The 16,062-nt window shown below is 37.7% G+C and overlaps 1 protein-coding gene across 1 annotated transcript; it reads left to right on the top strand.

Annotated features, from left to right (window-relative positions):
* The first annotated feature begins 11,769 nt into the window (after positions 1 to 11,769).
* LOC143617513 (uncharacterized) lies at positions 11,770 to 12,312 on the top strand. Its single transcript, XM_077090044.1, has one exon. The coding sequence runs from the start codon at positions 11,770 to 11,772 to the stop codon at positions 12,310 to 12,312; it is 543 nt and encodes a 180-aa protein (XP_076946159.1).
* The last annotated feature ends 3,750 nt before the right edge of the window (positions 12,313 to 16,062 follow it).

Raw genomic sequence — 16,062 nt, 5'->3', positions numbered from 1 at the left:
AAATTCCTAGGATGACTCCTTTTCTAACTCCTTTTCTTTTGTTTTTCTGACTCTTTTGTTTTCTTTTTCTTGCTTTTCTTGACCTTTTACTTGACTCTTTTCTTGACTCAATGAAAATTAAAATTGACACTGACTTCATAAGACTACTGTGATTAGGTAAAGAGAGGCTTGGGTATGACATGTATAGTTACATTTTGGCCTTCATAATATGACTTTACAGAATCACGCAATTGTTTTATAATCATATATCCACTAGTACCGGCAGGAATTTAGATTTATATCATCCGACACTTACTGTTTGTCAAGCCTACCTACACATCTTGAATGACCTTGTAGCCTTTTGTTCTATTCTTTTAACCGCGCTAGAATCATTACAAACCAATGTACTATCACTTTTCAAAGGGTCGGATCAAATTCTTATTGAAAAATTTAAAATAACTGACTCCCTCTAAGAAGGAGCTCCCTCTAAGCGGGACACCACTTTTTGAATTTTCTTAAGTTTTTCTTAAGTAGGAGTAAGGAAGAAATTAATATTATATATTAAAATCTTTTTGTCAAGTCAAGTGACTTGATTTTTTTTTTTGTTTTCTAAAAGTAAATTTAAAGTCTTTTTGGTGAGTTAAACTTAAATCAATTTTCTCCCTCTAAAATTGTGACATATTTGAAAAATATTTACAATTTTAAAAACTAAAATATAAGGTTTACTCAAAAGAAATCATGCCCAATGACTCGACAAGAAACAAAAATCGGGCATGACTGAAAGCTTTTGTAAAGAGATCTGCAAAGTTATAGTCAGTATGGACCCTTTTTATGTCGACAAGCTTACGATCATAACAATCACGAATAAAGTGTATTCGGATGTCAATGTGCTTAGTCTTTGAGTGCTGGACTGGGTTTTTAACAATTGCAACAGCGCCTCATTATCACATTTGATCGTTAGATCCATAGAAATTCAAACCGTAATCCAGCAGTTGATGCTGGATCCATATCACTTGAGAGCAGTAGCTGGATGCAGCAATGTACTCGGCTTCTGCTGTGGAGGTGGACATGGTGACTTGTTTCTTGCACTGCCATGAGATCAAACGATCTCCCAGGAATTGACATCCACCAGATGTAGACTTTCTGTCCAAGTTGCATACCCCATAATCACTGTCGGTATAAGCATGAAGTTCCAAGGGAGATTCCTTTGGATACCAAAGACCCAAACGTGGTCTACCCTTCAAGTATCTGAAAATACGCTTGACAGCCGTCATGTGGGATTCTCTCGGGTTAGACTGATATCTGGCACACTGACAAACAGGGAACCAATCATTGACCTGTAATGGTGTTGATCGACTGGTTTTCCCGATGGATCAAGAGCTAGAACAGGTCGCGTTGCGATTGGTGTCATGAATGATTATGAGTCCTTGAAACCAAATTTCTGAACAATGTCTTGAACGTACTTTTCTTGGTGAATCAAAGTCCCGTCCTTCTTTTGCTTAACTTGTAAGCCCAGGAAGAAAGTCATCTCCCCTAAGGAACTCATCTCAATCGCTGTTGCATAACCTCAGAGAACTCCTTGCACAGATCCTCATTCGTGGACCCGAAGATGATGTCATCGACATAAACTTGAACCAGAATCATATCACTGTTGACCTTTTTGACAAAGAGAGTTTGATCGATGATTCCTCTCTTGTAACCATTCTTCACTAAATGATCAGCCAGTTTGGCATACCATGCACGAGGTGCTTGGTGAAGACCATATGGTGCTTTGTCAAGGAGGTAAACATGATCAGGATGAGTTGGATCCTCAAAACCTGGAGGTTGACTGACATAGATTTCTTTTTTTACTTTCCCGTACAAGAAATCAGTCTTTACGTCCATTTGATACACTTTGAAGTTTATGTACGAGGCGTATGCCAGAAAGATACGAATTGCTTCCTGTCTGGCCACTGGTGCATAGACTTCATCGTAATCAAGACCTTCACATTGCCAAAAACCTTGTACAACAAGCCGGGCTTTATTTCTGATTATCACCCCCTTGTCATCCTTTTTATTTCGGAACACCCATTTCGTTCCAATCGGCCTTTTATTTTCTGGTTTCTTTACTAGCCTCCAAACATTCAGCTTCTTAAACTGTAACAGCTCTTCTTGCATGGCCTCTACCCAGGAGTTGTCTTTCAGTGCGACTTTGTAGTCCTTGGGTTCCACCTGTGAAATAAAACAAGCAAAAAGACATCTGTTAATGTTACCAGGAAGTACGGTGTGTTTGGATGCCAGCGGACGGATCTCCGATGATGTTCTCAGTCGGATGTCGATGATGAATTGGTAGCTGTGGAATTTGGCCGACATGCTCGACTGGTGTGGCCTCAAGTTGGATGGTCAGGCTCTCTATGGGATGGAAGACAGTGGTCGCAGGGACAGAAACACTCGGTTGAGGATTAGTTCCATCTTCTTGTGGTTCAACCAAATATCTGTAGTAATGGGACTTTCCCATAGGTTGTCATAGAATGGAACAGCAACAGCTGGAACAGAAGTTGTGTTGGTGTTATCAGAAGTTTCATTCGGACTTGGTTCAACCTGCACACTTGATGCATCAATCTCCATTGCAGGACCTTGATTGTCTTCTTTTGAGGGAGGTGTGGGACCGATTCCACCACACTTGGTTCTGCAAGGGGTGGCTCTGCTTGATCAACTTGAACATTTTGATTGTTGTCGGCTGACATATATGAATCAGAATCTGAGTCAGTTGTGTCTTCAACGACTAGCATTTCAGTAGTGTCGGCAAAGGGCTGCTCATCACCAACCGGGGCTTGTTGGTCAGCCATTGGTTGTACATTAAGTATAGGTGCAGCAGCAGCTATGTCAACAAGTCCAAGATTTTTCAAAACAGCATGCATCAGGATAGACTGATCATCATCAGATTGAACAAGTGGAGAAACAACAGGGGAAACCTTTGGTACAACTGGTGTCATGTACATTCCACGAAATTGCTTAAACAATCCTTCATAATCAAACATCCAGTCCGGACCATTGTGTGCATCAGTAGGGTTTAACTCCTGCCAGTCAATGTTGAAGGACTCCAAGATCACTCTTGATTTCTTTTTGTATACACGATAAGCACTTTTCGACCTATTGCCATTGGTTGAATTAGACCGAAAAGATCCACGTGCAACAACTGAAGAGTGGAATTGATGGAATTGACAAGCTTGGGCCTATGAGGGAGTTTGTGCTGTTTGCATTTAGAGCAAGATAAACATTTTTCAGCACAGTGAAAAGATTTTACTGGCAAACCCCTCACATGGTCACCTTTAACCAACTTGTTCAAGTTTTTAAAGTTTACGTGACCCAAACGTCGATGCCATAAGGATGAATCGTTCTCCGAGGCCTTGGACATTAAGCAAGAAGTAGACCGCATGGAATAATTGCTTCTTATGTCTAGAATGTAGGCATCATTGTGCCTCAGAGTACGCATCATAATCCATTCTTCAAGGACTTTAAAACCTCGTTTCAGAATGAGACATTCATTTTAAGTAAATAGGGTTGAGAATTTCTTATCACAGATTTGAGAGACACTGAGCAGGTTGTGGTTGAGCTGTTCCACCAGATTGACTTCATCGAATGTCAAAGTGCCATTCGAGACCTTCCCTTGCTTCATTATCTCTCCTCCAATATCACCGGTAAAAGAAACGTGACCACCGTTGAATGGTTTGATATCGAACAACAGCGACTCGTCTCCTGTCATGTGTCGGGTGCAGCCACTGTCTAAGTACCAAATACTGTTGACAGGCCGTCCTGGCTGACCCTATACATGAAGAACCAGTTAGTGGAAGGTTTCCTGAGACACTGTTGTCTCGGGATGGTTAAACACAAAATCACAAAGTTTAATTTTATGATTTCTGAAAATGTAATCCTTTGGTGAATCAGAATCTGAAGAACAATCTCTCGAGGAACTTGAATTATGATTTCCTCAATTTTTGAAAAGTTTTCTGGATTGCCTTCGTTTTGGTTTAGGCTTAACCACAAAATCTTCTTGATTAGCCTTTGAGAAAACCTTTGAAGGGCTCTTGGGCTTTTCAGCTTCTGAAGTCTTAGCTAACCGCTTTCTTTCTCTTTGGGTTAGCCAAAATGGTTTCTTGGGTTTTTTGGTTCTTTTGGACCTTAAATTTGTCTCGCTGGCTGAAGTGTAAGTTTGGTTAGGCAGTTTCTTGGTTTGAGCATTATACCTAGGAAATGTCTGACCAAACCTACGGTTGAAGTCTCTTTGTTGTTTGTACCAGTTCTTGCAATGTCTTGAAAGATGAGAAGGATTTCCACAAATGAAGTAACATTGTCTTTGGTTGCATTTATAGACATCTTGCTCACTGAGATATGTGGGATGAGGTGATGTTGTTTGGTTAACATGTTGGTGACCTCTATCTGACTGATAAGTGTAAGCATTTGAATGAAGAGTTGCAAAATAATTTGATTGCCTCGGTTTCTGTCGAGAGTAATAAAAGGCACTATCAAATTGATCATAATATTGAGAACTATTGTTATAATTTGTATTTTGAGAAAATGAAGTTTTCTTGGGTGGCACATATTTACATGAAGTGCTTGGTCTTTCATTTTCAAAGCTAATTTTCTCTTTTATTAAGTTCTCAATTTCATTATCAGTTGATGAGAAGCTTTGACTAGTCTCTTCATTAACCTTGACTTCGACGGTTTCATCAAATACAGATTCACATTCTGAATCAGAAGAGGAACATTCACTTTCATTGCAAACATTTATACAATTGTCATCACTTGATGATTCACAAAATACATCCTTTGGTCTAGACATTAAACTTCCTATCATTGATTCACACACTTTGTTACAAACAGGATTGTTAATTTATTTTGTTAGTCCCACACAAGATTCAAAACGTGGTTCTAACTCTCCCTTTGGTTTACAACCCTGGTTAACCTTCCCACCATTTACATCACCTGCTACACAAGACATGCTGACGTTAGAATTATCAGATATGAAATTTGAGCTATTGATGGAGAGGCGACTAAAACAAATATCACTGGTTTTGGTAGTTTACCAATACCATAGGCCATCTCTTCATCAGGAGAAGTATTATAGCTAAAATGGGATAGGCAAGTGTAATTATCATTCATTGGTGGAGGCACCGTTGAATAATCACAACCTAGTCCTGATTTAACTTTAGTACTTCTCTGAGCTCTGATAAGATCATCTAATTGTTCAGATGATGCTTCAAATCTTTCAACTTGTTTTTCTTTTTCTCGTTTATCAGAAAGATCAAGTTTCAACTTTTCAATTTCATCTTTTAATTTATTTACAATGTCCTTGTAATAGATGACATTGTGCTCTCCTTGAAAGATTTTAAGTTTAAGATTTGCAACATCATCGTGATGTGTTTTAATATTTTCAACATATATCTTGTCAGCCTCTACATATTCAGCATTTAGTTAACGAAGTTTTGCGTTTTCTTTCAAGACTTCGTCCTGAAGATATCTATAATATGTAACTTTATTTACGCAAGCTTGAGTGCATAGATTTCTTTTTACCTCATCAGATGCTGATGCATGAGGACTTGCAGCAGTAGATGAAGAAGCTTCATTATTTGTGAGAGCCATGCCAGTCATGTTGAGAGGATTCTGCAGCTCTTGGAATTGATCATCCCAATCCACGCCAACTTGGACCTCCGATTGGGAGACAAGGGCCTTTGAGTTTGAGCTTGAGTTGCCCTTGTGTGGATGACCTCCAATTCTTTGTGATGAGCTACTTGGTTTCTGCACCTCATGCCTTTTTCCTGCAGCCTTGCTGTTCTCTTCCTCTGTCACCTCAGTCACACGAATATTATTTGCAGTTTTTGATAGATTCGTGCATTCTCGGAGAAATGACCCATCTCTCCACAATTGTAGCAGCGCAGCTTTGACTTATCGAACCCGATCCTTTTCCTGTATGAATCATTGAAGCTATCCTTCCCGTACGTCTTCATGAAGTTAGTAGCTCTTTGCACCGCTATTGCCATCTGGTACTTGATATCCATCTTTTCAAGATCCTTTTGATTGATATCTCTTAAATCTCCAGCTTCAAACTGTGGTGGCAATAGATTTCCTTGCATCAACTCTTCATGAATTGACAGAAAAGCGTGAACTATTGCGACGTAGGAGTCATTCAACATGGGTAGTGCTTCACAGAAACTTGAAGGTTTGCTTGGTTGAGGTTTTGAAGATGAGGAAATCCCTTGAGCTTTTAAGGCTTGGGCAACCGCACTGTCGACCGCCTTTTGAAACGAACTTGTATTGGAAGAATCTGATTGATTAGTTGTTGAGATGAATGTTGTTGGTTGTGAAGGTACACTTGGGGAGTACTTGGATGTGGTCACTGGATACACATTCTGTTGAGCTTTGCTTATGAAAGCAGTTGGCATTGAAGAAGCAGAACTCACTCCAGCTTGATTCATAGAACTTAGATGATTATTCATTCTCATCTGCTAATCCATTTCAAATGACTTGATAGTGGATATCAAGTCAGTGTTTGACATCATATTTAGATTGGTAGTTCTCTTGATTGTGACAGTATTGGTACTCCAGCTGTATGAAAATGAATTCATTAACTTGTGGTTGACCTCAGCATTTGCAATGTTGACACTTGCAGCCCTAATTCTTACCATCAACTTCTCAAATCTCTTTACCAAATCCAAAACAGCTTCACCTTGACGATGATTAAACATATTGAACTCTTCCTTTAAAAGGGCCTTCTTGTTTTCCTTAATTTCGGCATTGCCAACAACTTTTTCAACAAGTGCTTCCCACAGACCCATGGCACTTGTGTATTCACGAAGAGTTTCAGTGATTTCTTTTGAAAGGCAAACAGTCAATATGAGATAGGCTTTCTTATCTTATGCCAACAGGTCCCTGTCTGCTTAATCATAGTTTTTTGGAGCCTTAAGTAGTTCTCCAGCATCAGTGCGAGTCACGGGAACATGAGGACCTTGTTCAAAGCATCTCATCAAATCAGTCTCAATCAATGAGATATAATTCATAAATCTCCATTTGAAATCTACAAAGTTATCATCCAAGGTCCTATATTTTGGTGGCTTTGTAGGTGTTCCCACTTGGTTTTCCAACAACAAGTACCCCTTCAGTAGCTCAGAATCAGTACTCATCATGATTTTAGAAGTCTCAAACACTTAGTAAACTTTAAACAGCCTAAAAATTCAACACAGTTAAGTTTTTCGCGCGAAACACCTTTTCAAGCAAAGCGAAAAAATTGAAACCAAGCGAAGCGAAAAATTTTAGCTAAGCAAAGCGAAAAAGATTTCTGATGAACAGTAATGCGAAGCGAAAAATTTCTATGCGAAGCGAAATGTGAACAGTGAAGGGAAGCGAAAAAATTCTATGCGAAGCGAAAAAGTTTCCAAGCGAAGCGAAAAGTTTTCCAAGCGAAGCGAAAAGTTTTAAGCGAAGCGAAATTGTTTTAAGCGAAGCGAAATTGCTCCTATGAGAAGCGAAAAACTCTTAATCTTCTAGAAGCAATCTTCCTTGAGATCTGTTCCACCTAACCTATCAGTACTAGGTCAAAGGTTGGTACACTGATTTTGATGCCATGAGAAGCGAAAAATTTTAACTTGATAATTTTAACACTTTTCAAACAACCCGTAACACCAAAGCTTATCACTTTTAAGCCTAAAACCTTTTAGATCTAGAACTTGAACACTTGCTATCTTCACCAAGAACACTTTCTAAAACTTTTATAAAGATTTTGCCGATTATTTTTGTATTTTTCTTGTTTTTGTGGTGTTTGTGAACTTTTCTTGTAAGAACACTTGTTTTCTTCTTCTCAAGATCAAAACCTAAGGTTGTGATCCAAAAACCCTCAACTAGTGAGCCGAAGCTCTGATACCAATTGTAGGTCCCTATTCGGGTGGATCTAACAACGTCTTTGGATCAACCTAACTTAATGCTAGCGGAAATCACACTAAGTAACCAAGAGGTCTCGGATCTTGATATTATGTTCGGTGAGAGTAGTAAGAGAGAAAGAGAGTGAGTAATGAGATTTTTGGAAAAAGCTTCTTTCTCTCATGGCATGCTCCCTATTTATAGAGAGCCATGCATGAGATGCATGATTTATATTCACTAAGGCCCAATGGGTTTCTTTACAATGGACCGTGGCCCAATACATACAAAATGACCAATCAGCCCCAGATAAATAACCGAACCAATACAAAAGACTAAAACATATAAAACGGGACCTAACAATATATATATATAAGAAACCTTTAAAATCCTACGTGTTGCGATGTAGTCGCTCCCCCTTTATGGAAATACCAGATTGCTTATTTTTAAATTGTGGTCTTTCATTGATTTTGCCCGATTTGACCCGAATAGGTCTCACGCGGGTTATAATTTCTCAAAAATCTAATTTTTAATGGATTTTCTATGTCTCTCTCATTTCTAAATTAACCTTCAATCTTCAGTCATCCCATCTTCATCATCCTCACCACTCCCTTCCTCTTCTCCCATCACCACCTCACCTTCTACCCAACGATAATCATCTGGTGTGGCTTTTGATTCCTCACAATTAACTAATCACACTCAGCCACATACTAATGGCCAGAAAGAATAATGGGTTTTGTTTCTATTGTATTGATTAGAGTTCGGTATCTTAATTGACAGCGATCTGGATGCTTATTTAGGGTTTATATGTGCTACTAAGTTTTTAATTTCACTGGAGTTCGTCGCTACTAGATTTATTAGTGAGTAATTTATTTATGTTCTTCATTTAGGCCATTTTAGAATTCATGGAACCAAAAGTTGACGGTCAATATTTTTGTATGACCTTTGTTATATACATTATCTAGAAGAGAATATACAAATAAGATACAAACATATCACCAATAAAATGATCTAATCTCTCTAAATCAATGATGAGATTTAGCATAAAAAAATCACAATTTAACTTAAAACAAACATCATAATACCATAAAACCTAATTTAATAATTAAACAGTCAAGAATGTTGCAAAATACTTCCCAACAGCAATAGTTAGAAAATTGACGCTACCGGTTTCTTCAAAATTGATGCCTAGGTATTTCTTAGTGTTTTGTGTGATTCTGTAAGTAGGTGTTGTTTGATTCAGACAGTGATAATCGAATAATTTAAAATCTTGGTTGAAAATACTAGAATCTAATACATTGTTTTTTTCAAGTTTTAATGCTTAATCAAAACTATTGAAATAGAATGACATTCCAGCTGTAGGAAAATTTTATTTACTTATGCATTATGGTATAATATTTATACGCGATATATGTTTGATATTGAAGGGTGCTTTTAGATCCAAAAGTTGTCATGGTTTGGTTGGATATTGTGCAGGATGTTAGAGCATTTTGTAGAGTGTTTTTGGCTATTGAAAATAGACCAAACTATGGGCACTGCAGTGCTGATATTGATGTCAATCTCTGTTAGTTTTAGGCCAAAAACAATTTCAACCCGTGAACTTGTGGTTTGTCGGGTTATGCTCTCTTGTAGGGTATGTAACAGTGTGATAGATATAGATAGAACGCGATTGAAATCAATGGTTTTTAAAGTTATGGGTGGGTTGGTTTATGGATTTTGAAACCAGTTCGATTGTGTTTTTTTAGGCTTTTGGTACATATAAAACTAAAATCGAGCCAGCAGTTTGGTTTTAACAATACATAAAACCAAACCGTTGGTTATGGGTTGGGTTTGGTTATATTGGTTATGGGTCGGTTATTTTGGTAACCGTCTTTTTTGGTTGAGCTCAAACCAATAACCAAAAATTCGGTTAGGTTTCGGTTTTGTCATTTGAGTTAGAAATATGCACAAAATTTCAGGCTACGCTATATATTAATTCTTTATAAATTACTTGCAATTAAATTTATTTTTTTTTGTTTTTAATTTCTTTTTGATATTAAATAAAATAAAATGGTGGGGAATGATGGAGAATCAGGGGAATGAACAATAACAGGTGTTGAAGGGTGAGGTTGAGGGAGGAAAAACTGAGTTGGCATTGAGTTGATGCCGGCGTGGCAAATGAGAAGAAATGAGGGGAATCAGGTATACCCTTTAGCCTAATTACCAACTTTATATATTATATTACTCAATTTGTGTTGATTGATTTTATTGTTGATTTTGGCTGCTAAACAGGAAAACCTTATTAAGCTGCTTCAGTCGCTGTGCGAAGGTAAAGAGCTAAGTTTTTTTAACTGTTTCGCTTTGTCGGTTTCCACTTTTTTACGGCACGTGATGCATTGCTTGCATTGCGTTGGTTTGTTAACACCGTAATTTGATAGTGTTTCACCATTTTCTTTTTATTATTACTGCATTCATGTTTGAAACCTTTGTAGATAAATATGATTATTTATAAAAGATGATTAGCAACATGCTACTAATTTCCATTTTGTTAAGAGATGATTGTTACTATTTAAAAGATTCAATTGTTAAAAAAAAGTAACCAAATAATTTTAGTACGCTTTACACCTTTCACTTTCTTCTTTTTATTCTCTCCTTTTTTTTCAATCTTTTTTATGATGATTCCATTTTGGAATTCTTAAATACTTCATCCGTCCCATTGAAAGAGTCATAGGTTTGAAAAATACGAAGTTTAAGATGGATGGAATGATTGCTTTTTTTTGCTTAGTAAATGACGATAATACCCTTAATATATATGGAAATATCAATTAAGTAAAAAATGTAAACAAATTTCTCTAGCCCCACTTAAGTTGTACGCTGACAACTTTTTATTCAAATACTCGTAAAAACTTTTGGAGACACTCACTTTCCATTTGACCGCCAAAACTATTTTTCAGATTTACTGTACTGTAGAACTTTTTAGAAATAAACCTATGAAGTATTTTTATTTTAACTCCATATCTACCGCCAAACAAAAATCCAAATTTACCGCCAACTTTTTTTTCACCATTTCAATTGTATACAAACCCATTTGTCTGTTGGAGCATTAATGTTAAGAGTACTTCACTAAGCCTGCTTTCATATTCATTTTCTTTACTCCGTATATTTAGTTGATATCTTTACCAACTCAGACACCAAACCCAACTTGACTAATTCCCAACGTCGAACCATATATGAAGCCTTATTGCAGCAAAGCATTGATGGGAAACTAAAATATGGATCTATAAGCGATGTGGCATCACATTTCTCTGTATCTACCAGCACCGTAAGTCGCATTAGGCATCGAGCTAGATTTCAACTACTACATGGATATGAGGTCGACGTGTCTTCAAGGAAACCATATGTAGTTAAACAAAAAAGGATTCAAATAAATTTCGATCAAGTTGCACAAATACCACTACGTCGTCAAACCAATATTCGATCAATTGCGAAAGCACTCAATGTTTCAAAATCAACTCTGCATAGAAGAATAAAAGAAGGTGAACTTCGACCACATACGAATGCTATTAAGTTGACTTTGATCGAGGAGAATAAAAAAAAAAGGTTAGAACTTTGTCTATCTATGATTACTCCATCTTTGTCTAATCCTTCATTTGATGATATGTTTAACGTCGTTCACATAGATGAAAAATGGTTTTACATGTCAAAACCATCTAAACGTTACTACCTTGTACCCAGTGAGGATGAGACACTAAGAACATGTAAATCCAAAAAATTTATCACAAAGGTTATGTTTCTAGCCGCGGTTGCACGACCAAGATTCGACACGTCGGGTAATGATATTTTCTCGGGAAAGATAGGTATATTTCCTTTCACAAAACTTGAACCCGGAAAACGTTCAAGTAAGAATCGTGTGCGGGGATTATGGAGACTAAGCCTATATTATCGGTGACTAAAGAAGTAACGAGGTTGTGTTTAATCGATAACGTAATATTGGCTATTAGGGATAAATGGTCACAAGGTGATATGGGTCCAATATTTATTCAACAAGACAATGCGAGACCGCATATTAATATTTCCGATGAACAATTTATTCAAGAAGTATCTAGAGGTGGGTTTGATATTCGACTTCGTTTTCAACCACGAAATAGCTCAGATTTAAATGTGTTAGATCTCGGGTTTTTTCACGCAATTCAGTCACTTCAGGAACAACAGGTTTTAGGACCAATCGATGAATTGGTTCATGCGGTCCAAACTTCCTTTGACAAAATGTCATCACATGAGCTTAACAATGTCTTTTTGACTCTACAAACATGCATGAAAGAAATCATGAAGGTGCATGGTAGCAACAATTATCAAACACCACATATCGGTAAAGGTAAATTGGAACGTCAAGGAAGGTTACCGTTGCAAATCGAATGTGATAGCAATTTGATTAATGAAGTAGTTTCGTCTTTGAATCATTAAGAAATGCATGTAAAAGAAGAAAACATGAAGCAATAAGAAAGTCTTTTGAGAGCATACATGTATAACAAAAATTAAAGAAGAAAAATCTTTTGTCTCATTCACTTTCTGTCTAAGTAGTCATGTTATCTGTCTAAGTAGTCATGTTGATGTATGAAATCAAGTTACAAGATGTAAAAATGTATGTACTCGTATTTTTGAGAATTGAAAGAAGAAAAATGTTTTGTCTTATTCCTTTTATTCATGTGGGTCCACAAGTATTGTTTATGAATGGTAGTTTGTATGTGCTTAAGGGTATTTTTGGAAATTGGCTAATAAATTTTGATAATCGACATTTGTAGTGGGACAAGCAAAAAGGAAAATGTGGACTCTTTCAATGAGACGGAGGGAATATGAATTATTTACTAATTAATAATATAGTAATATTTATATGATTTTAAAAGTAAAGCTTATTCATCTTCTATTCTTAAACAATTTCTAATTATCTTTTTAATGAGCAGTAATGTTATATTCTTTAGACCTATATGTTTTCATTTTGATACAGAAGATGGAGATATGATCATTTCATTAGGTTGAGGGTAACGAGCTTAAAAAATATACAATAAATCCGAAATACGGGGTTAAAAGCTAGTAGAGGGAATAAATTAACATTATAACCTAATAAATAAGACACATACAATTTTGTGTGTCTCCTCTCTCGTAAACCGGGTTCCTCTCAAGAACACTAACACCATCCTTAACTATAGATCCTAAAGGGGAACTCGACCCAACTGACAATGATGCCGTCTACATCATGCGGTTACTAATCTCCGTGCTACAACAGGTACACATGTAATTATAGGTTCATCATATTATCATATTTTTCCATTATTAATATGAAGAACTGATCAACATCAATAACCTTTGATAATGTCTTGCGTGTGACTTCAGGAAGAAGAATAACGGGATCAGCACCACTAGTTACAATCATGTGTTGGATCGTCTAAGACTCGATCGCCACCGCCTCATCAACATCGAACGTCTCATTGTCGGAACTGCTCAACATGATGGTCTTCGACAACGACATGACGTACAAGAATTAAGAACGATGGCGGAAACTTGGAGCGAAAGGAAGAAAACCCTAATGAGGAAACTTTAGAAAAGTTATGATGTATGAAGCCGGTTGCAGGGTGCGGCATTTATGGGGAAATTCTTGAAGATGCTTCGGGTTGGGCTCAAACTCTATTTCCATAAACTATATAAGAGTTTCCTAATATTTAGCCCCTTAGCTTGTCTTATAAGTTACTACATTAATTTACTAAAATATGTTATGAGATATTTATATGGCAGACTAGAACTAGAACATGTGTTATGGAACCGTGAAACCGGCCAGACAGAATGACCACAGTGAACACTGCTACATCGTCTCCATGTAGGGGTGCGATAGGGAAATCGGGTGCCTTTTCAACAGATGGTGGTACGCTGTTTGTAACATCCTACTTTTGTTAATAATAAATTAAGAATATTATGTTAGCTTAATTGTGTGTTAGTGTTTGGATTATGATTGGATTTGGGCTTGGGAAGGGTTAGGAGAGGATTATGGGCCATAGGGCCATGGATCCTATATATAAACCCCAAAATTTCCCCCAACCATTTCTCATTTCACCATCTCTTTCCTCCTTACACTCACACACTCAAGAACACACACTTTCTCTCTCTAATACCCGGATCCGAATCCGAACCAAGGAAGAACGAATCTCGAGTGTAAACACCATCAAACAACAAAGAACACATTCAGATCCACGGGTGGTTCAGATCCAAACTAGAACTCGCTACCAAAAGGTGAGATTTGGCTAAAAAGGTTACGCTTTAAGGTTGGAATGGACATGCAAATTTATATACTAATAGATCGGGCTGTAGGATGTAAGAAAAATATAAACTTGGTAGGTCATAACCCACAAGGTGTAATATAGGACAAAAAGGTGATATTCGAACCTTGTAAAACATGGGTAGACAAAGTTGGTACGACCCAAAACCCATAAAAAAGACTAAAATCGGGCCATAAGGAAGAGTCATGGAGCAAAAACGGCTTTAAAATGGTAAAAACGAAGAAAAGACATTCTGATCGCAGAGAACAGAATTCGCATCGCATAGCTGTGCAAAGCGAATGGTTTTGCATGCGAATGGTTTCCATGCGAAGCGAATGGTTTCCATGCGAAGTGAATGGTTTCCATGCAAATGGTTCCCATGCGAAGCGAATGGTTTCCATGCGAATGGTTTTGCATGCGATGCGAATTGTTGTAAAACGCAACCCAATTCATTTTTCTGATGCATTTTTGATAAAGGCCTATTAACGAAAATAAATTTTTTCCAAGCTGACTAGGTAGCTCGACCCCAGCCAGGGGCTCTGCCCCTTGGACCCTGCTAGGGGATGTCGCCTCTAGACCCAGCTACCAGGGACGCTGCCCCCGGACCCCGTTAGTTGAAGGGTTCATTAACATGGATGTACTAAGTAGAACTAATAGATAAGTGTAGGTTCCGTGGCGGGTGGATCTAACAATGTTCTTGGATCAACCGAGCTTAGTGCTAGCGGAAATCAAACTAAGCCACCTAAGCGGTCTCGGATATTGAGATATTATTTCGGGTGAAGTTAGAGAGAGAGAGAGAGAGAGACGAGAGAAAGTGTTTGTGTGAAAGACAATTTGACAAAAGGATATTTCTATTAGTTATCAACAACCACCTCTCATGGCATGCTTCTCTATTTATAGAGAAGAATGCATGAGAAACTAGTCACATGAAATGCCCAATGGGCTTCTTTACAACTTTTTCCCTTGGGCCTATACATGTCAAACAAACAACTAAAGCCTAAAACATATAAATACAATACAAAAGACTAAAACACCAAAATGGGACTAACAATCTCCCTCTAGTCTTTAGTATTGGAACCCGTCGGTGTCGTAATCCAGCCAGCCATCCTCGGGTAGTGGAAGTTCAACAACTCTTTTAGCAAACTTGTTGAAGGCTTCAACTATCCGGTCTGTGTTCTGAAGACCGATGTCCTCGACGGTTCCCAGGGGAGAGTTGTAGAGCTTCTTGATATCTTCTTTATGCGGACCCATTAGCCCCATTAGCTCAATTGTCCTCGATGGTTCCCATTAGCTCTTATACCAATTGTAGGTCCCGTGGCGGGTGGATCAAACAATGTTCTTGGACCAACCGAGCTTAGTGCTAGCGGAAATCACACTAAGCCACCTAAGCGGTCTCGGATCTTGAGATAGTATTTCGGGTGAAGTTAAAGAGAGAGAGAGAGAGAGACGAGAGAAAGTGTTTGTGTGAAAGACAATTTGACAAAAGGATATTTCTATTAGTTATCAACAACCACCTCTCATGGCATGTTTTTCTATTTATAGAGAAGCATGCATGAGAAACTAGTCACATCAAATGCCCAATGGGCTTATTTACAACTTTTTCCCTTGGGCCTATACATGTTAAACAAACAACTAAAGCCCAAAACATATAAATACAATACAAAAGACTAAAACACCAAAATAGGACTAACAATATCCCTCTAGTCTTTAGTATTGGAACCCGTCGGTGTCGTATTCCAGCCAGCCGTCCTCGGGTAGTGGAAGTTCAACAACTCTTTTAACAAACTTGTTGAAGGCTTCAACTATCCGGTCTGTGTTCTGAAGACCGATGCCCTCGACGGTTCCCAAAGGAGAGTTATAGAGCTTCTTGATATCTTCTATATGCATCCCCATTAGCTCAAATGTC

The sequence above is a fragment of the Bidens hawaiensis genome, unplaced genomic scaffold, assembly GCF_021521415.1.
Source record: "Bidens hawaiensis isolate Kalapana, Puna unplaced genomic scaffold, B.hawaiensis_p1.1 tig00055168_1, whole genome shotgun sequence".
Lineage (NCBI taxonomy): Eukaryota > Viridiplantae > Streptophyta > Magnoliopsida > Asterales > Asteraceae > Bidens > Bidens hawaiensis.
Note: the sequence above shows the minus strand (reverse complement) of the source record. Positions and strands in the feature narration are given on the sequence as shown.

Bases quoted from the DNA above. Each gene is read 5' to 3' on its own strand.
- LOC143617513 (XM_077090044.1), top strand. From the start codon at position 11,770: ATGGAGACTAAGCCTATATTATCGGTGACTAAAGAAGTAACGAGGTTG.